Consider the following 20,611-nt stretch of genomic DNA (forward strand, 5'->3'; position numbering starts at 1 on the left):
ACTGTTGCACTAGCACTCTTATCAGAGTCATTTTGTAGTATCGGGAGTTAGACCGCAACATTAGCGGGAACACTATAATAAGTAGGACGAAATTGATAAATTTTGATCAAATTCAGGATATTATAGCATACATTCACGAAATAACTTATCAGATTTACAAAATTCACTCTTAGATTCAGAAAATAACCTCACATATTCACAAAATCAGGATAATAGCGAAAACAAAGGAGATTACCTGTTTCAACAGCAATATTATCACCAGTTACTGTAATGTCTGTAATCTCCATTGAAATTGAAGCTGCAACGTCAATTTGAGCCTTATTAGCTCTTATATTAACAAATACAGTTTCACGATAATAATGTTTCAAATTAACAAAATAGTAGGACCACCATAATAAGTATGAATACAAGGACAACCATAGATAAGAAAGCATGCAATATTACTGATACAAGACAATTAAAGCATTCAATGGTGCGGACTTGTGCAAACTTTTCAGAATTTGTCATCTTATTTAGTTTTAATCTTACCCAGGTTGTATATATTAGTTATTTAAGTTTCACAAAATAACCTTCTAGTTTCACAAACTGGGGTCCAAGATTCACTAACTATAGGCTGAGATTCAAAAAATAAGGCCCAATATTCAGAAAATAAGGCCCAAGATTCACAAACAAGGGTCTGAGGTTCACAAACTAGGGTCCAAGATTCACAAACTAGGGTCCAAGATTCACTAACTATAGGCTGAGATTCAGAAAATAAGGCCCAAGATTCAGAAAATAAGGCCCAAGATTCACAAACAAGGGTATGAGGTTCACAAACTAGGGTCCAAGATTCACAAACTAGGGTCCAAGATTCACTAACAACAGAGATTCAGAAAATAAGGCCCAAGATTCACTAACTATAGGCTGAGATTCACCAAATAAAATCCGAGATTCACTAAATAAAGTATCAGATTATTAGTTCAAATAATTAAAAAAAAAAAAACTTGGTGAAGATTATGAATTCACTTTTTAGAAAAGGTCAGGTTGTATGTATCTAGATATTTTGTTGATTTGTTAATAACAGTTCCATTCAATCAAAAAATTTAATACATGGGTAATGTGAACAGGCACTTTTGACATTGAACAATCAAGCATTCAATCAAAAAATTAAATACATGGGTAATGTGAACAGGCACTTTTGACAGTTGTGCCAAATACCAGGCCTATAAATACCTAATTTCTGAAACATAATAGTATATACCAATAACCTCTCTTCTCTCTTCTGTAAAACATTTCAAAAATCCCTATTGCACACAATGTCTCATTTATTTGTATTTCCCTATACTTGTGTTTTGGCGAATGTTCCAGGTTATATGAATCAAAAAGGGAAGTATGTTTGTCCTGACCTCTCTAAATTGGCATATTGTTTAATGAGCCAAGGTTATGAGATAGAGTCTTTGGTGCCTGTTATCTGCAGACAGACTTGTCATTTTATGGGAATAGTACTAATACAATTTGGCACAAATGACAATGGCTGCAAACAGGCTTTTAAGTTGCAGGAGAAGTTCGAGCAATTTGGGCGTACTAGATCTGAATGGCTGGCTACCTATTCCCGAGTTCAGGGGCCCTTTCTATGGGTAGCATCAAGGCTTGATTCACAATATTTTAGCTACACTCCAGTATGTAGAAGAGTCCCATATCCATTTAAACATGCGGGAAGATCACTCACGATGCGGATGAACGCCGCACCTATAGCTATATCAATATTGCTCTATGTTCATTGCCTCGAACAAATAGGGGTGATTGATAAACTAAACAAATATCATATCTTGTTTAATTTTTCAGCTTTTCAGTTTATTTTATTTTTGAATGTTGTTGTTTTAAGTTTATTTTATTTTTGAATGTTGCCTGCGAAATTTTATGTGATGAAAAATTACAAGATTTTTAAGTTTTTACGAATATTATATTTAGCTCTTATATTCACAAAATAAGCACTCTAATTCACAAAATAGACAATGTCAAACAATTTACGCCACGATCCAAGTTTCAGGATGTTATAGATACGCAAAATTAGCTCCTAGATTCGCAAAATAACCTCTCAGATTCACAAAACCGAGCAGTCTAAATTTACAAAATAACCTCTCGATTCACAAAATTAGCTCCTAGATTTGCAAAATAACCTCTCAGATTCACAAAACCAGAACAGTTTATATTTTCAAAATATCCTCTCAGATGCACAAAATTAGCTCCTAGATTCGCAAAATAACCTCTCAGATTCACAAAACCAGAACAAAAAAACGTCTCAAATTCATAAAATAGGGACAAAACAGAATACATGTTGTAATAGCACTATTATCGGAGTCGTTGCGATGATCGGGAGTTAGACCTGCAACATCGCGATAATACCATAATAAGTAGGGCGAAATTGATTATTTTCGATCAAATTCAGGATATTATAGCCTACATTAACGAAATAACTTCTCAGATTTACGAAATAACTTCTTAGATTCACAATATAACCTCACATATTCACAAAATCAGGAGAATAGCAAAAATGACTTCATAAAATAGCGAAAAAAAACGGAGATTACCTGTTTCAACAGCAGTATTATCACCAGTTATTGTAATGTCCGTAATCTCCATTGAAATTAAAGCTGCAACGTCAATTTGAGCCTTATTAATGAATGAATTATAATCAATTAATGAATGAATTAACAAAATCAACAAATTTTACACCGCGAATTCCAAAATTGCTCAATTGCTCAGTTTTGATCGAATTCAAACCCTAAACTAACGAAATACTTCAGTTTTGATCCTTATAAATTTACAAAACAGTTCGATTTTGTTCAAATTTGATCATTATATCATCAATTAATGAACGAAGTTAAGAAAATCAATTTTTCATCAAATAATATGAAATTACCTGGAAATTACCTCGAAATCTTCTAAGAAATCGATTAATTTGATGAATTCGCCTCTTTGATTGTCAGAATTTGATTAATTTGATGAAATCGTCTCACAAATTTGATGATATTTTAGCTCTCTTTGAAATCGACGTCCCAAATTGAGTGTTTTTGTATAACGTGAAAGCTCATTAGTTTTGGAAGGAAAGAATTTGGGCCTTTTGTTTAGATTAGAGAGAATAAGGTATTTGGGCTTTTGTTTAGTTTAGAGAGAGAGTGTTTTGGACCAAATGAAAAGTTTTCTTGTTGACCCCTAATTTTCATCCTTGTTTTTTCAGTCCAAACATTACAAAATCAGCCCATCAATGTATAATGCAAATCAGTCCAAGGTAGTCATTTGGTGAGACCGGCCGCCTCGCCATAATGAGGTACCTCACCGGATCCGGCCTCTATATATATATATATATATATATATATATATATATATATATATATATAATCCGGAAACCAAGGAGCTTCAATGTATTTAAATAAATTTATACAAATTGTCTTAAAATTGCGTTATTTCTCGTTGAGTATAAATTTAGAAAACACCACAATGTGGTGATTTTCCTTAAAATAAACATGCCCCACTTATGGTATTAATTAGTATAAAGATGTTAATTATTTAACATACACAAATAATATAAATCAATGTATACATATAAAAGAAGGTTTTTTCAAAGCATGTGGTAGTCTCCATGTTTTTTAAAATATCTATATATAAAGATATAAATTCGATATAAAAAATAATGCAAAAGATATATATTAAATATTAAAGTAGTTTTAAAGAACTACGTATTTATTTACAACAATTGACAAAAGCTATCTCTATATCTCTTTGCATTGCAATTTGTTTAGAACTAAAAAACCATTTAGAAAGTTGATGGTCAAGCGGCTATATATAGTTATATCTCATCCATGACCTCTAAACATAAATTAGCTTATGGTTTCACTTTGCTTTTTTTTTTTAATGTATATAACTACGAATTATCGTTCTGCTGTTACTAATCTCGGTGGCGCCTTCGCCTTCATGGACAAGATATAATTATCTACGTCTCATTAGATTTTGACATTAAAATATTTTTGTGTACCATTTTTGAAGTTTCGTGCATATTCATCGTGTTGTATATCATACCGAGTAGTATTATTATGCTAAATTTTGTTGCTAATTAATGCTTAATTATTTATCCGCATGTTAATGTAATCTATATGGTTTATATATGAACAAACTTATTGTTGATGTTGTATTGTTGTATGCTAAAAAGCAGCAGGTAGAAGAAGAATGTGGAAATCAATGTGTACGTAGATATTATTGAGTTATTGTTTATTGAGTTTTTTTTTTGGAAATACATACACCCTCAATCAAATTCATTTGTTTACTTTTATCATATATATATTGATGATATATTGATTCATTGTGGAGTAACAAATGGTCGGGATCGGGTGGAGTACATACTCGATTTTTATCATCTCAGACGATATGTAATGTGATTTGTATAGCGGTATATATTTTCTCCTATTTGTTAATCCTTTTTTCCATTTTGATTGATATTAAGAGAAAACTAATTTGTTCAAGAAGACAAGTCTATACGTTGAATTCCTGTTATATTGATGTAGGATTATTTCTCCTATTGGTAATAAGGATTAAGGAGTCAAATGATTTGCTCTGTCGAACAACGGGTTGTTTCGTAAATTAGCCATCATTCCGATTCTCGAACGACAATTTGAAACGACGAAGATGTAACATATGTAAAATGTGACTTTAACTTTTTTAAAACACTTAAATAGAATTAAATATTTTTATTTTATTTTGAAATTGATATTTTGACATAGAAAATTCAAAGGATAATATATTTGATCTTTAAATATAGGAAATTCAAAATATAAGAATTTAATTAATTAAAAGACAATATTTATTATTGTATAATGTGACACCCTCACTTATCGCGGAAAAGTAAACACGTAATTCTACAGAAAAACTGACAGGATATGTTTGTAATAGGTTCAATTGGGTAAAAACCTGTAATTTTTAAAACTTTTCTAAACCATTCACAAACATTTCCAGAAGTAGGATGCCAACACCTGCAAATGCTAACAGACTAATTTACATAACTATGCTAAAGTGCGAGAATAAAGTGATACAAACCAAAGAAAAAGAGGGAGACATATGTCCCTAAAATGTATGTGACATAAAAAGGGTTTAAGGGTCACAATGAAATAAAACCAGTCTAGGTCCCAAGGTTACTTTGCTCGCTAGCTCGTCCATGTACCCCATATATGCATCACCTACCTGTCATTCGCATTTTATACAAATACGAAAGCCACAGTCAGTGGGGAGTAACTCCGAGTCCTCCCAGCCACGAAATGTCATAATTAATATAACATGTAAACATAAGAATATGAATACGAATCACACACTGCCTTAGCATATAGATGCTAAGGCAATCGTGCTTATCATGTGAACAACAATATAACGCCACATAGTCCTAGCATGTGAATACTAGACCGACTCATACTACACTATCATGTGAATCACATAACATCCAGGAATCCAAACTCTATCAACCATAGCCGGCTTGCATCTCACCTTCTATGATTCATAGAATCACCATACAAGAAAGGGCAATATAACAAAGACAGGCATAAGTTCTTAGTCCCGTCAATAGTCACTTTGTAACTCAAGTCTATACCACGAGGTAGGGAAGGTAATCGAACCGGTATCTTGGCTCAGCGGTTACTATTAAGAAAACATGGCCAAGAGACAACACAACCCTAGCCTAAAATCTGCAGAGACCCGGACATGCGGATACACACCACCGCACCCAAGACTCACAACTTTTTTTAAAACAAAGTGAAGTGAGTACCCTAAGGACACCACCGAAGGGTCGGCTAGTACTTAAGTCGACCCCATACTATCAAAATAAGTACCGAGGTCATGCCCCAACTTGGATAAACATCCACTAGTCAGGAACACAAAGGCTATCAAGCGGTGAACATATACTCGTCAAAGACTATAAAGACCTATCTATGATGAAGGCCGAAATACTCACCTAGGACCTAGTCACAGCTAGTCCCAGCTTGAATATTTTAGCCCACACCACCCAAGACTCACCACATAAGTCAAGTAAGACACCCACTTAACCTTAAGAGGGCAAAAAGTCCTACTTACCAACATAAATTCTAACATACTATCATGTGAAAGCTATATAAATGTCTATTTACAGCATACAATCCCAACAGTTCCTCAATAAGAATTCAATACTAACTTCCAGTTCTAGCAATTTTAACAATATTAAAGGCTTTAGGGAAATCTAGGGCCATTACTACAAAATAAGAAGCTATTTAAATTCAACCAACTACACATGTGAAATAGAGATATAATAAATGGCCTAAAACAAGAAAAAGGCCGATTATCTAAATCATTCAACCGAATTTTTACCCGCAACCCCCACCTGCGACAGCACGGGTCAAATTGCGGCTGACCAATCACTCAATTAACTGACATCGCATCAGTTAAAAGGGACTAAGGCTCAGTTTTCGGCACAATCAGCAAAACATTACAATTATCCCTATACGATTCAATTTGAGCCTATTAATTACCATTTCATTTTGTAAACTATCCTAACATGTGATAATTATTAATATGAGCACAATTTTACCATCCTTATTATCTTTACTACTAACATTATTCATTCACCTAAACACTTTTCAAACAACAGGCACACATTAACTACTAATGTGACATTAATTCGTCGAGTAACTCGGAAAAGTTACCTTACGCTAGCAAAGAGATAAGTAAAAACTTGAGAAAGCTTCTAAAACCCCAAAATTACTCTTCATCTTCAACCCCATATGAGCCACCTAAAATAATTATGTGAAAGGACGATATTAACGAATTATCTTTATATAAAATATGAGACGTAAATAAATTTAATTATATTTTAAATAAACCAAACTAGCGTTAAAACAATTTATAGATACGGCCCAACTCGCGACTTAGCCAGGCCACTGCCTAGGCCACGGCCAGGCTACAGCAGGCCACGGCCAGGCCGCTGCTAGGCCAACCTTGTAAAAGTCACTCTCGTCCCAAAAATTAATTCAATCTCAACTCTCTACCCCATCTCTCTCATTACTCCGTCCTATAAAAATAATACTCACCCGCTAGACCTGATCAAAGGATACGACAATTCGAACACAATACAATAGTCCGAATTCCCAATAGGAAAAACTCCACCTTTGCCGTATGAACCCAATAACTCAATTATTCCAATGACTAATCAACAAATTATTACTTTCTAAATCTTCTTTCTCAAATTCCCTAATATGACTAAAGTTGAACAGGAACACACCCACTAATACAATTTCAGCTGACGCACTTCATCCTATTATCAAACTTACCCAATACTCGTATAACTAACGAGTTTTCGCCCACTTTGAGACTAAATCGTTAACTTCATAAATAATTAACTCAAAGCTTACCCACAAGAGCCAAATCATCAATTCCCGTAGTACTAAATTTGCATTTGACTAATTCAATTACCATGAATCTCATCATTCGGCCATTCTCAATAAGCTAACAATTCCTAGCTAATTCCCACTTAAGTGACAGACGCACTCGATTTCGACTTACCCAAATTCCGTACCACCATACATATCTCATATCTTTAATAACCCAAACCTCAAAATATCAATAAGGCAAAATCCATTCTCACGGATTAACTTATCAAGCTAAGTGCCAACACCATTATTAAAAAATTATGTGCACAGCCAACATTATTCCAAAGTATATTTGCTACTACACCTCCTGCATCATCGTTGGACTTAAGTCCAATTAACCAACACCTCAATCAGCAATGTCTATATACGTTATTGAGAAAGGCTATCATCTATGTCACTAACAATCACAAAGTCTCAACGTATCAAATCTCAACCCGTCTCACCAATAATAAAATTAACTTACCAATAGAAAATATAATAACCAGTAATATAAATAAGGTGACTAATAATATTAAGATCGGTAAAATCGTGTTACCTTAAACGCCCCTTATTCTTCGAATAAATGGTCCACAAGGCACAAGCTTCACCACGGGTCTTCGAATCCTTCATAAAAGGGCAAGAAAACGGAATAAAGAAGCTAAAAGACGACCCTTTTATAAGACGGCGAAAGACGAAACCACTACAAAAAGGAGACTTTCTTACCTTAAAAGGAGGAGGAAGGAAAGGGGAAGAGAATGGTACAAAAATTACGGAATTTGGTTGAGAATGGAGGCGGGATCTGGGGTTTGAATGATCGGAAAATGACGGACCGAGGAACTGTTGTTTCAGAGTTGTTGTTGTCTGTTGAATTCGAAAATGACAAAAAAAGAAGGGAGAAAGAAGGGGGGGTGGGGACGCATAATAATAATAATAATAATAATAATAATAATACACCAGCTAGCTTGCTAGCTTCTAATTATACGTACGTTTCTTCATCGTTAAGTAATTTCGTTCGTTTTTAAAACCGTTTCGAGATAATAAAATCGGTTTTTAATAAAAGTTTCAGTAATAAAACGAAATTAATAATAAATAAATTTAATGAGTGAAAATAAAATAAACTCAGCTAGTTAACGGAAATAATACGATATCAGCTTGAATCGGAATTATTAGCGATTTTTACGAAACTAACGGATATTAATAAAAATTGCTATTTTAGTGAAATAAGCTCAAAATAGCTAATTGGACGGTTTTGTTCCCAAAATCCATCTCGGGTTTACTTAAAACAACTTTCATAAGGACTCGTAAAGAAACGGAAATTATTAAATAAATAAACTCGGACTAATTTTAAATAAACTTATTAATGATTATTAAAATTAACGTATCGAATTATGATGAAATTAATTAATTAGCTAAGCATATATATATAAATCGTTAAATGATGTAATTAAATTCAAAATAGCAATTAAAAGAATTTTATCCAACTTAATAAAATACGGGGTGTTACATATAACTTTTCAAATAATCACATAAACTACTCAACTAAATATACAACTACTCAACTACGTAATTATTATCTACTTCTATGCCTAGCTTTTCAATTTGATACAAACACACGGAGTAATTACAAAAACTATAAAGCATAGGAACCTAATTTAAATTTTTTTACCTAATTAATAAATAAACCTCTGCAAAAATTACGAAGATAAAATACAATTTAAAAACGATATCCATATAGTGTGAAGGTACTAAAACCATCTCTGCCTATTGAAAAGAATTACTCTCCCTTATTCATTAGAAATTTGGAATTATATATTTATATTATTTGTTGAATATATGTGAGTATTGAGTGGTATTTAATCAAAATGTATAATAATTCCAGCAAATAGAAGGTATTTTAATCAAAAGGTATAATATTTCGAACAAATAGAAGGTAAATCCTAACAAGTAATAAGTAAGAACATACATTTTTATAACTTGATGTAAAGCAAAACACTAAGTAGTTTCCGTGCAACGCACGGGCATGAAATCTAGTATGTTATATTTTGGAAATTATTAAAAGGCAAATAAATCAAGCTAGATTTTCAAAAAAAATATATAATATTACATAATTATTTCGATTTGATTTAATGCATATATCAATACTATATATATGTAATATCCCATAAATTATAAGGCTGCACTCGGCCGAGGACTCGACCGAGTGGAACCTCACTCGACCGAGTGAGGGATCGAGTGATGGCTGGTCTTTTACACCAGCTCCTGTTTTAAGTCACTCGGTCAAGTGGTTGGTGCACTCGACCGAATGGAGGTCCACCCGACCGAGTGCCATCAAACACTCGACCGAGTGCCATGTCCCTCTCTAGTTTTACACGTGAAGAGTGGTAGGTGGCCTTATCATCTTTAAACACTCTTTTTCAAATGTTTCCCCCTCATTCCTCACCAAATCTTATCCTAACATCTTTGAAAATCCCACAAAACACTCCAAAATCTTATCCTCAAGATTTCACCATACTTGGGAAGATTCCTCCATACTTTTGTTCTTATTCATTTGTTGACACTTGTAAGTACATTCATACTCTTGTCTTCCATTCTTAATTAGTAAACCCTAGTTTAATTAGTATGTTGTCTTATGGGATTTAATTGGGGTTTTGACTAATTAAGTAGGTTAATTTAAGGGGTAATATTATTGTTATGGTAGTATGTTGTTGTGATAGTTAGTTATAATATGTGTAGGACGAGACTTCATTGAGGAGCCCTTCTAGTTTGCTTGCTTGAAGTGCTTGGAGATTAGCAAGAGGTAAGGTTTTCCTAATTAGCTTTGATGATATGAGTGTTTATGTGTGTATTAGTTATCATGAATTACATAATCCATGTGTTAGTTGCATGATAACATGAGTAATTGGTAATTAGGGTTTATTGGCAAACTAATGTGGGTATTCATTCATGTATTGTGGTTGGGTAAGTGGATTTGGCAACATGGCATCATCTTATTGCATTATAACATGAATTGGGAAGCTTGTAAATAATTAGTTGACTTGTTAGTGAACGTGGGATTTCTTGTCTTAAGATGGGTTATTCTTATGTGGTAAGTCTTGTTTGGTTATGCATACTTGGTTCTCGTGGGCGTTGGAGATTGTGATTGGAGGAGGTTGGATTGTGACATGTGGTTGTTGAGGAGACGTAAGACGGTTGGGAGACCGTCTTACACTTGGGTCACCTCTTGGAGCTTCCCACTCTAAGAGAGGCGTGCACGTTAATGATTCGAGTTTGGAGGGACTCGTGTAGTTGAGGCGTGACGTCTGGCACGGATTCCGTTTAGCACCGGGTCCGGTACCACAGGAGTGTCCCGAGTACCTTAGTTACGGACTGCGGTCCGACGGTTTGGTGGCGGTGATGTGATGCCATCATCGGGATTATTGTGGTGGAGTAGTGTAACTTGATGAATTGCATTGTGCATCATCATTTCAATATATAAACATATTAGTCTATTGCATTCACATGTTAGTAATGAACATTTGTATTATTGGAGTTAACCAAAGTGTTTTCAAAATGTATGTGGTGAACCATATGATAATTTCCGCTCATATGGGAAACAGGGGTTTGAAAAGTTAGCATGTGCATATTGCCTTGGAGGCTTGAGAGCGATCTTCGCCATAGTTGTCGCCATTTTTGTTGTCTAACTTTTTGACTCTTCATTAGATTCCACTTTTATTTCAATTTGGTTATATAATTGAGATTGCTTTTGAATCTCTTAACTTGTAATCTAATTATTTAAATACAACAAACCGCTTTATTTCGTTTCTTCGCACTACAAACTTGGGAAACCAAGGAATGTGACATCCCCATGGATTAGGATGGCCTAAGGAAAGGCGTCCCGACTTATGAGTGTGTTACAATATATATTCCAGAAATCAAGGTGCTTCAATGTAACTAAATAAGTCTATACAAATTAATTTTATTACATAGTTTTAAATCGATAGCACTGTGTGATAGACCTGACCAAGAAACTTCAGCGTAAATATTATATAATTTTGGATGAAGTATAAATTTAGAAAATACCGGAATATTGTGATTTTCCTTAAAATAAACATGCTTCACTTATGATATTAATTAGTATAAAGAGATGTTAATTATTTAACTTACACAAATATAATATAAGTATTTTATATTTTGAAAACTATTAAAAGGTAAATAAATCAAGCTAAATTTCCCTAAAATATAGTATTCCATAATTATTTCTATTTGATTTAATGCCTATATATAATATATTTATATAAATATATAAGTCTCTTAAAATTGCATGCCTAAATAGTAAAATTATTTCTGTTATTAGTGAAAAGAATTGTAGTAACATTCGATATAGTAATAGGATAGTAATCACTCATTTTAATAGTCAAAATAACAATATTGACAACGAGCGGGACTAGTGAAAGTAATAGAATTAACAACGGAAGTAGTGAAATTATCAATATTAATACGATAATTGTGAAAGTAACAATAATTACGGCGGGAGTAAAGTAACGGTAGTAATAACGAATGTAATAAAAGTAACAACACCGACAACAAAAGAAAGTGTATACGAACAATTAACTAACCAATCGATTTAAGTAAAATATTAATAGGGGGAGTAGTGAATTATTCATAATTTATTTTATCATAATTTTAAGATATGTCATAAAAAAAATATATTAATGATAAATTTATAAGTTATGCAACTTTAAAGTATTATTTTTAATTGAAAATAAATTTCAATGCTAAATAAAGATAGACAAGTAGCCCGAGTGGGGCTGGGCACCAATACTAGTGTAATATATTTATATAAATATATAAGCCTTGTAAATTGCATGCCAAAATAGTAAAATTAATTTTGTTAGTAGTGAAAAGAATTCTAGTAATAAGTAATAATGTTAACCGCGAGCAGGAATAGTGAAAGTAATAGAAGTAACAACGAGAGTAATACGGCAGTTGTGAAAATAACAATAATTACGGTGAGAATAGTGAAAGTAACAATAGTAATAACGAATATAATAAAAGTAACAATACTAACAACAAAGGAAAGTATATATATGAACAATTAACTAACCAATTGGTTAAGTAAAATATTAATAGCGGAAATAGTTAATGTCTCATAATTTATGTCATCATGATGCAATTTTAAAGTAGTTTTATTTAATTAAAAATAAATTTTAATGCTTAATAGAAGTAATGCGAGCAAAACTGAGCACCAATACTAGTTTTACCATAAAAATGGTCACATAAGACCGTGTAAAATTTTCAGAAGGAATAATCCGTCGAAAATGAGAATTAGTGTAACTTGTAAACGAGTAGTGGTAAATGGCAATGCAATTCAGCATTAACATTTTTCAAACTGTTCAGCTAAATCAGACCTTGCCAAAATTACCAGTTTGGTGTTACAGTTCTAAAATGAAGAAAATAAAAAGAAAGGAAAAAAATTTATGATCTACATCACCAAGTATCAAGTTGTTCAGTCACTTAAGTCCCCCTCACTCAAATCAACGTCGCTTACGCCACTAAAATCTTCGGGTTCTTTGGTATCATCATCTGTTTCCATTGCATTGTCCTCATAATCTTCATCCTCACTTTCATCTTTGTCCTCGTAAATGACCGGAGGTACTGAATCGTACTCGTCAACCCCTTCATCATCAACCTATCGCAAAACAAACCGGAGAATAATGGATGTGGATCCCACCTTAAACCGTTGGTGACTCATCCAATCAAATAAAAGTAGCACTTACCCCAGCAAACATCAGGTCCAAACTGCTGGCCAATTTTTGGGCAGGAATAAAAGTTGCAACTCTGGATTCTACGAGCTGCGCACAAGTCACGGAAAAAAATCAACTTAAGAGGAGAAGGATAAATGTAACCTTTAAATATTCTCCTAGATCATGGACTGAGGAGGTAATATTATGTAAATAATTCTTGTCATGTGAGCACATTCAAAAGTGGACTCAGTAGCTATGTCGCGATGCGGTCTGCCTCCTCTTTTTTACAGGGAGACTAGTTGTACTACACAATACATCACAAAGTAGCATGATTTAGTCTCCGATTTTCAATCAGAAGGGCTATTCACACTAAAGAGTTCGTTTAGGAGAGCTGGAGAACACATGTTTTACATATTCAACATGTAGGATAGTGGCAATATGAGTGCCTGTAAGCATCCCAAGTTTTATAGCCACTTATTTACCAAAAAAAACTATACATTCGATGATGTAGATGGAGTATAGTCTAATGATCTCCAAGGTCATAATTTTAAAAAAAAAAGAAAAAAAAAATAGTACTTCGTACCTGATATAAGGAATTAAGGGATTTTAAAGAAGACTCTTGGGCGATAATCCTGCTTGCATGCTGCAGTAATAAGCTCCTCAACCATGGAAGAACACATACCAATACTGCTCCCCTGTAGTGGAACAACACACATGAACTACAGGTATAAGAAATTTGTTCCAACAATATGCGATCAAAATCAGATGGACGGGGTTGTAACATGTTCAGATGAATTATGCTAGTAGACACTGAACCACAGTCAACAGTTTGCATAATTGCGAAAGTATACACTACTGAGCAACAACTCCTTCAAAAATCAATCCTCATATCTGAAGCCCTTTACATGACTCGACAAACTTATTACATGGGGTCAGTATTCTTTCAAGAGTGAGCGTCCGAAGAAGAGTCTTGAATGGGAATGGCCCTTGTTAAAACTTTTGGCCAGGACTTCACAAACTTGTGCTACTGATAGATTTTAAACTTTAAAGGTAATTCTAGTTAATAAAAGCCTATGTTGTTTCACGAATGATTTTATGTCAAATAGTGAGCATGAACTCGCTTGATGTACCTACATTCACGTTACCTTGATTGAACGATAGATAGAAGGGAGTCCAAAAGCTTGAAAATATCAGTGGCACTTAGTAATGAAACAGACTTCGTAATAACCTGTGAACAAACATCATTCCAGCCAAAACATTAAGCAATTGATCCTTCACTCCATTACAGCAGTTTAAAGTCCTAAACCAAGTAAACAAACCTTGTTATCTTGATTGTACAAGCATTCTAATAGAAGAGCCCGATCATCAGCATGTAATGCTTGCTTTAACAAAACATGGACAGAATCAGCGCTAGGAGGCAGTGTCTTTGTTGGCTCTTGGAATTCCTGAATTTCTGTATCAACTATCTTCACAAGATCTAAACTAGCAAGTTTGTCCGCCATTGTAGGCTCATTATCATCAACCTGCGTCTCATCTGCATCTTCTCTTTTCTCTGTAAGAATAAAAGCTATAATCATACTTACATTCATTTCGATGAATAAATCCCATTTGACTTCCTGTAGTCAGGAGAAAAGAAAAGGTAAAATGAGGGTTGTTCACTATAATAGGATTATTTTAACAATCAATTTAGCTGACTTCTATATTTCAAAGAGCACAAAAGGAGGATGGTGTTGTAAGAGTAAAAAATCCAGGACAAGAAAAAGACAAAGATCCAATTCCAAATCCTAGGATTTCTGAAACGAACAACATCAAAGTAAACAAACATCTAGCCTCATGATGAGTTCAATTTAAAAAAAAAAAAAAAAAAAAAAAAAAAAAAAAAAAAAGCCTTGAACCTTGGAAAGGTCTCACCCCCATACCTTCAAAATCAGTAACACTATCACCATACACAAATCTCACATTGCATTAGAAAGAAATAACCTAAATATCCTCTAAAACAAGAACTCATGAATTCTCCAAAAATCAAGCAATAAATACGAAACAAGGAATGCCCAGCAAAAATAAAGCATAAAAAAAGCAAAAAAGATGGAAGTATAGAAATGATACCAAACGCTAAAGTCTGAGAAAGAGGAGTATCAGCTTCAGGTGTCGTTCTCTTCTTCTTTGATTTTTTCTTGGAGCCTTTATCAGCTGATGATTCAATAGCCACATTTTGACGACCCATCTTGCAAATTTCTAATACCAACAACACAAAGCCTGCAAATTTCACTAGATCGTTTTACTTTGAGTTTTTCTAGTTTCTACTAAGCCTATTTTATCTTTGTTTTCCCGACAGTTTTGTGAGACTCTTGAAATGTCTATGTCAGAGACTAGACTTAAGTCTATAGTTTCAAATACTGAGAAAAATGGAATGCTAAGTTATAGTTGTAGTTGTACACATGTATTTTTGATGTAACAAGGAAGTTTTTCACTACTATTGTAAAAAGGAATTTATGATTTATGCGGGTGAAATCAATTATACTCTCTCTATTCAGTCATCTTTTTACGACATTTACAAACCCGAAAGGATTAGTGTCATCTTTTTCACAAAGCATATTTTATTAATTAAAAGCAAAATAATCAAACCGACCTCAGGGTATAATAAAGGTATTACATATACGAAAAATTGTTACATAGAGATGAACGTAAGCTAGTGACAATGATATATAATACCAGGCTGAAAAAACTTAAATAGTATAGTCTGCATTTCAAGATGTGAAAAGGTAAAGGCAACTGCTATATAGTTAACCCACAAGTAAATGTAGTAGCAAATCTAAGGGGGAGTAGGGACGTTTGCCCCCGTTAGAAAATCAAAGCTTTGAAATTTTCAATAAGAATTTCCGATTCTTTTCTAGTTAACTTATTAAATTAGTAGTAGTCCATCCTCATGAAACAAGGTGAAACGGCACCATATAGTTAGTCAAACGAGCTGTCTACTTTATACTACTCCATAACATGTAACGGTCTTGCAAAATATAAAGTACAACAACAACATAAGAGCCTTAATCCCCAAAATGACTTGGGGTCGGCTGACATGAATCATCCTTTAGAACCGTTCATGGGTGAACGCAAACCTCAAATGCGAAAATATAGAAAAGGAAAAGTGAAAAAACAAAAGGGAGTGAAACATAATACAAAAGCCAAGGTAAACTTATAAGTTTTAAAATCGAAGTCCGGATTTCTTTTATAAAAACTTGGAATTTAAATCGAGAATAAAGATTAAAACATTTTGAAAACCCATATTTCCCTAGTCAATCGGGTAACATATTTGATGGTATTCAGGTATGGCCTTACTACTTAGCTAAACAATTTTGATCAGAACGCATAATTTTCTACTCGTTGTTGCCAGAGAAAAATATTGCTAAAATTTTCTACTTAATCGAAAACAAACATAAACCCTAACAAAATATAACTAATCCAAAACAAACATAAACCCTAACAATTAAAAGAGTTGCATTTCCTAAAATCAACACTCCAATTAATCGAAAATAAACAAAAGCCCTAAGAAAAGATAATTAATCCAAAACAAACATAACCCCTAAAAATCAACAATGCAATTAATCGAAAAAGTAAACCGTAACACTAAATTTACATATACCTAAAATTCAAATAATAGAAAGGCAGGTCGAATCCGTCGATTCCAAGCGCTATCCGTTGAGTTCCGGCGTGTCGCGGTGAGGGAAAGTGAAGGACCTGCGTTTTTTTTTAAGAGTAAGGGCTTGTTTGGGATGGGAGTAATTATTAAGGGAGTAATCGGGCTAAAATGAACTAAAAAATGGAGGGAAGGGATGAGAGTTGGAGATAGAAATGGATAAAAATGGGGAAATATAGTGTAATAGTCCCTCCATTAGGGGAGTAATTGTTACCCACCTCCCCCTCCAAGTAATTATTACCTCCATATAGAGGTAATAGTTCCTCCCTCACCTCTTCTTTGCACCCTCCACAACCACCACAAAGCACCAATCTCCTCTCATTTCTTCATATTTTAGCTCTCATTACTCCTTTAATAATTACTCCCATCCCAAGCAAGCCCTAAAGAAGATTGTGTAAAAGTTACATGCGTATCTAGATATGTCGTGGTGAGTACTTAAGGGGTGAGTTAATTATTTACTTTATTTTTTTAAGTAAATTTCTTTCATTTGAGGCGTTTTTATATTCTAACGCCGTATATATAGAGAGTATTTAAGGTGTTTTCTTATAAAAAAAAACACCACAAATAGTAATATATTTTTTAAAATAAAAACATTATTTGCTACTATTAGGCTAAAACGCCTCAAATAGAGAGCCGCAGGGCTTTTTTTCCACTTAGTGAGTGTTACGACTAAGCAAAGAGGACTAAACCTTGTTCAGGGTTTTGTTCTTTTCTTCTTGTATTTGATGTTGCACCTCCTTCTATGTCTCTTTTTAAAATTGTTTTTATACTTTTTTTTATAAGGTTGGTTATATTCTAGAGGATCTATTTATTTTCCATTTTTTTTTTAAATTGTCTTGCTCTTTGCTGTTGATTTTCAGCTTAAAGCCTGCGTGAAATTTAGCTATTTGGGTTTTATTTTTTTTGTTTTGTTTAATGAACCACTTGATTTCTTCTTTGAGATAACTTAGACCGACTTTTGGTACAAAACTACTATTTCAAGGCTGAACTTAAAATACATGTAATCTCTTAGCGAACAAAATAATTTTAAGAGGGTTAAAGTACGTATAAATCAGTACAAACTATATAACTAATTTAACAACATATGCCATTTTATATTCTAAACTGCTTCGGAATTGCCTTACAAACAAACTAATTAACCGTTACACTTGTTCTTCATAGTCAAAGCCGATCTCATCTTTGACTTTATTTTCATTATTAAGTTCTTTGTCACGGTTAATTAAAATCTAAATCTGTTGTTTCCTCTATGAAATTAGGTGGAGATTTTTTCAACATTTTTTTTTTTCTAATTTACTCTCTATTGCTTTAAGACACTTAGGTAAGCAAAACCGTACACGGGTTTTCAAAACCAAATCCGGTATACGGTTTTAAACCACTATACATATCTGATATGGTTTGATTGGTATACAGTTTTCAGGTACCTTGTTAAACCATATATATATGGATATCATATATACGGTCATACGGATACGATTTCTGGGTTTGAGCGATTAATTCATTACTCAGTAAAACACAAAGAATCACTAAGGGTCCGTTTGGATTGAAGGAATTGGAGAGAAGGGGAGGGGAGGGAAAGGGAGGGATTTAATTTCCTTTGTTTGGATAAAAAATATGGGAGAAAGGAAATGGAAGGGGAGAGAAATGAGAGGACTTATTTTCCCTCCTATAGAACAAACTATAATCTTTCCAAGAGTGGCAAGATTTGGAAAGAAAACATTATTTGGACTCTAATTATACCACCACCATCCTTCAATCCTCCATCCATTCTTCATCTCCCTCCTTCCTCCCCTTCCATTTCTCTTCATAATTTTTGTTATCCAAACACCCACATTCCATTTGCCCTCCCCTTCTCTCCCCTCCCTTCACCTCCCCTCACTCCCCCTCCCCTCACTTTCCCTCCTAAAATTGTATCCAAACGGACCCTAAGTGGAAAAAAAGCCTGACTGCTGGGCACAATTAGCAAACCCATACCCACACCGTTACCGGCTGGGTGATAAGTACCTGTGTAGCAGCCGCCATTGACATAGACATAAGAGGTTCTACTTTGCAGTAAGGCTAAAACAACAGAATGCACATGCTCTCAGGAATGTCCAATACGATTTTCATACAAGATCAAAGAAGCTAAATTAAAGTAGATGGATGAATAGATTACCTGATTAAAAAAAAATTGATGAAACAAGCAGCCAAAAGATGGTAAACCAAAAGCCTTCAACTTGGAATGTAGGGTTTTTGCTTCTTCTGCCTTCACCTCTTCAAGTAGAATTTTATTTTTCACTTTTGTCTATACTGTTTGGAATTTGGATGATTACCCTTTTGTTCACCCGACCCGCGTACCACTCCACTAGCATCCCTAATTAGAAAAGGTTTGTCGGGTCCTTGGAGTGTGATTTAATTTTGGGTTAATCCATGAGAATAATCCAAGCTAAGGCATCCACAACAAAGGTTTGTTAATAAAGATTTGTTGATAAACCTCTCTATTGTTGGGAATGGGGGTTGAGGTTTCTAGATAAGAATGGTTATATATTTGTATACAGGTTTGTGGGATGACATGGCAACTGGTGGTCCCTAAAATGTACCCAACATATGAGAGAAAAAAAAATGAATAATTTGAAGTGGGTCTTATAACATGAACCTTGAGAAGGTTTGTCTATTGATATTTGTAGGTTTGTTATTGGAGAGGTTTGTTAATTTGGTAATGTGTCAGGTGACAAACCTATTTAGAGGTTCATCTATTGTGAATGCCCTAGGTCTCTCATTCCCATATTAATCCATTCTATTGTTTAACTCATAAAAATCCGAACTATTGCATCATTTATCTTATACTGAACTCGTCACATATCTATAAAATCTTATTAAAAGGCTAGCCTCAAAAGGTCACGCAGACAATGCCACGGTGTCACTCTAATCTATAAAATCTATACAAAGCGTAATTTGAATAGTGTTAGATTGCCACGTGTCAGCGTCCAAAATCTCTATCAATACGTAAACATGAGTATACAATAATATAAAAAGGTTGGTTGAGAGGTGAATTAGAAAATCCTACGTGGCATAGCTAAATGCCTTCTAAAGACTAAAAATCACACATTGTAAATCACTCTACAATTAGACGGCAAAAATGGAAAAAAAAATTCAATTTAGTCTTTGCTTGTGACGGGCTAATCCCGTCACAAGCTTGTGACCTCTCACAAAAAGGGAGAGAGGACAAGGTGGGGCACCCCCATGTGCTTCTCATTCATCTCTCAATGGGTATTTTATGAGAGAAAACGGTATCCGTCACAAGCTTGTGACGGATCTCGCCCGTCTTCAATGAGATTTAGTGAAAAAAAATACCATTCATCTTCCCAAATTCAATGACATTTTAATTCAATGACACAGATTATGTCAATTACTATATCACAAATCAATGTTCATGAATGATTCAATTACTATATCAATTATCACTTGACTTATAATCTTCATACGTTTTTCCAACCATGTTTATGAATGAATGCATTCTTACCCATTACAATTTCCCTATTTAACTCCGATTTCTTTGACTTTGACCTACACCGTGGTTAAGTTCATCTTGCACCTTCAACCCTACATTCCTATTTGCTTTTTTGGTTCCTCTTGACGCCGCGGGAATGTATACGTTTTAACTTAATATATAGTTTGTTTGTGTTTCGCTGAATTTTGCAGGTTTTTGGTTCGACGGATTAAATCCTAGCCCTCCGAGCGCCCTATATTAGCATGAAGTATAATTCTGTGGGATTTGTTGTTATCTTCCTATTTTCCAAGGTGAGGTCTACTTATGTTTT

General features: G+C 33.9%; 1 protein-coding gene and 1 long non-coding RNA gene across 4 annotated transcripts; both read right to left on the bottom strand.

Annotated features, from left to right (window-relative positions):
* Nucleotides 1-4,932: 4,932 nt before the first annotated feature.
* Nucleotides 4,933-8,313, bottom strand: LOC141599728 (uncharacterized). The gene is made up of 4 exons (XR_012523904.1): nucleotides 8,124-8,313; nucleotides 7,957-8,024; nucleotides 6,699-6,785; nucleotides 4,933-5,214 (listed from the first exon to the last, which is right to left on the bottom strand). It is a non-coding gene; the product is annotated as an uncharacterized LOC141599728 (long non-coding RNA).
* Nucleotides 8,314-12,677: 4,364 nt separating this feature from the next.
* Nucleotides 12,678-19,159, bottom strand: LOC141599729 (uncharacterized). Of its 3 annotated transcripts, XM_074419839.1 has the most exons (8): nucleotides 18,967-19,102; nucleotides 16,761-16,855; nucleotides 15,230-15,379; nucleotides 14,443-14,675; nucleotides 14,269-14,351; nucleotides 13,707-13,818; nucleotides 13,157-13,231; nucleotides 12,678-13,068 (listed from the first exon to the last, which is right to left on the bottom strand). In XM_074419839.1, exons 3-8 carry the CDS (start codon nucleotides 15,345-15,347, stop codon nucleotides 12,886-12,888), a joined length of 804 nt encoding a protein of 267 aa, XP_074275940.1. In that variant the 5' UTR covers nucleotides 15,348-15,379; nucleotides 16,761-16,855; nucleotides 18,967-19,102; the 3' UTR covers nucleotides 12,678-12,885. The 3 variants fall into 3 exon arrangements, with proteins under 3 accessions (XP_074275940.1, XP_074275941.1, XP_074275942.1); XM_074419840.1 differs by lacking the exon at nucleotides 16,761-16,855 and having other exon boundaries at nucleotides 18,967-19,159; XM_074419841.1 differs by lacking the exon at nucleotides 16,761-16,855 and having other exon boundaries at nucleotides 14,443-14,739; nucleotides 18,967-19,103.
* Nucleotides 19,160-20,611: the final 1,452 nt, after the last annotated feature.

Source organism: Silene latifolia, chromosome 9 (genome assembly GCF_048544455.1).
Source record: "Silene latifolia isolate original U9 population chromosome 9, ASM4854445v1, whole genome shotgun sequence".
NCBI lineage: Eukaryota > Viridiplantae > Streptophyta > Magnoliopsida > Caryophyllales > Caryophyllaceae > Silene > Silene latifolia.

Bases quoted from the DNA above. Each gene is read 5' to 3' on its own strand.
- LOC141599729 (XM_074419840.1), bottom strand. From the start codon at position 15,347: ATGGGTCGTCAAAATGTGGCTATTGAATCATCAGCTGATAAAGGCTCC. The intron at 14,352-14,442 runs GTTTGTTTACTT...GTTTGTTCACAG, and splicing joins TGTACAATCAAGATAACAAG to GTTATTACGAAGTCTGTTTC. The intron at 13,819-14,268 runs GTAACGTGAATG...GTTCCACTACAG, and splicing joins CTATCTATCGTTCAATCAAG to GGGAGCAGTATTGGTATGTG.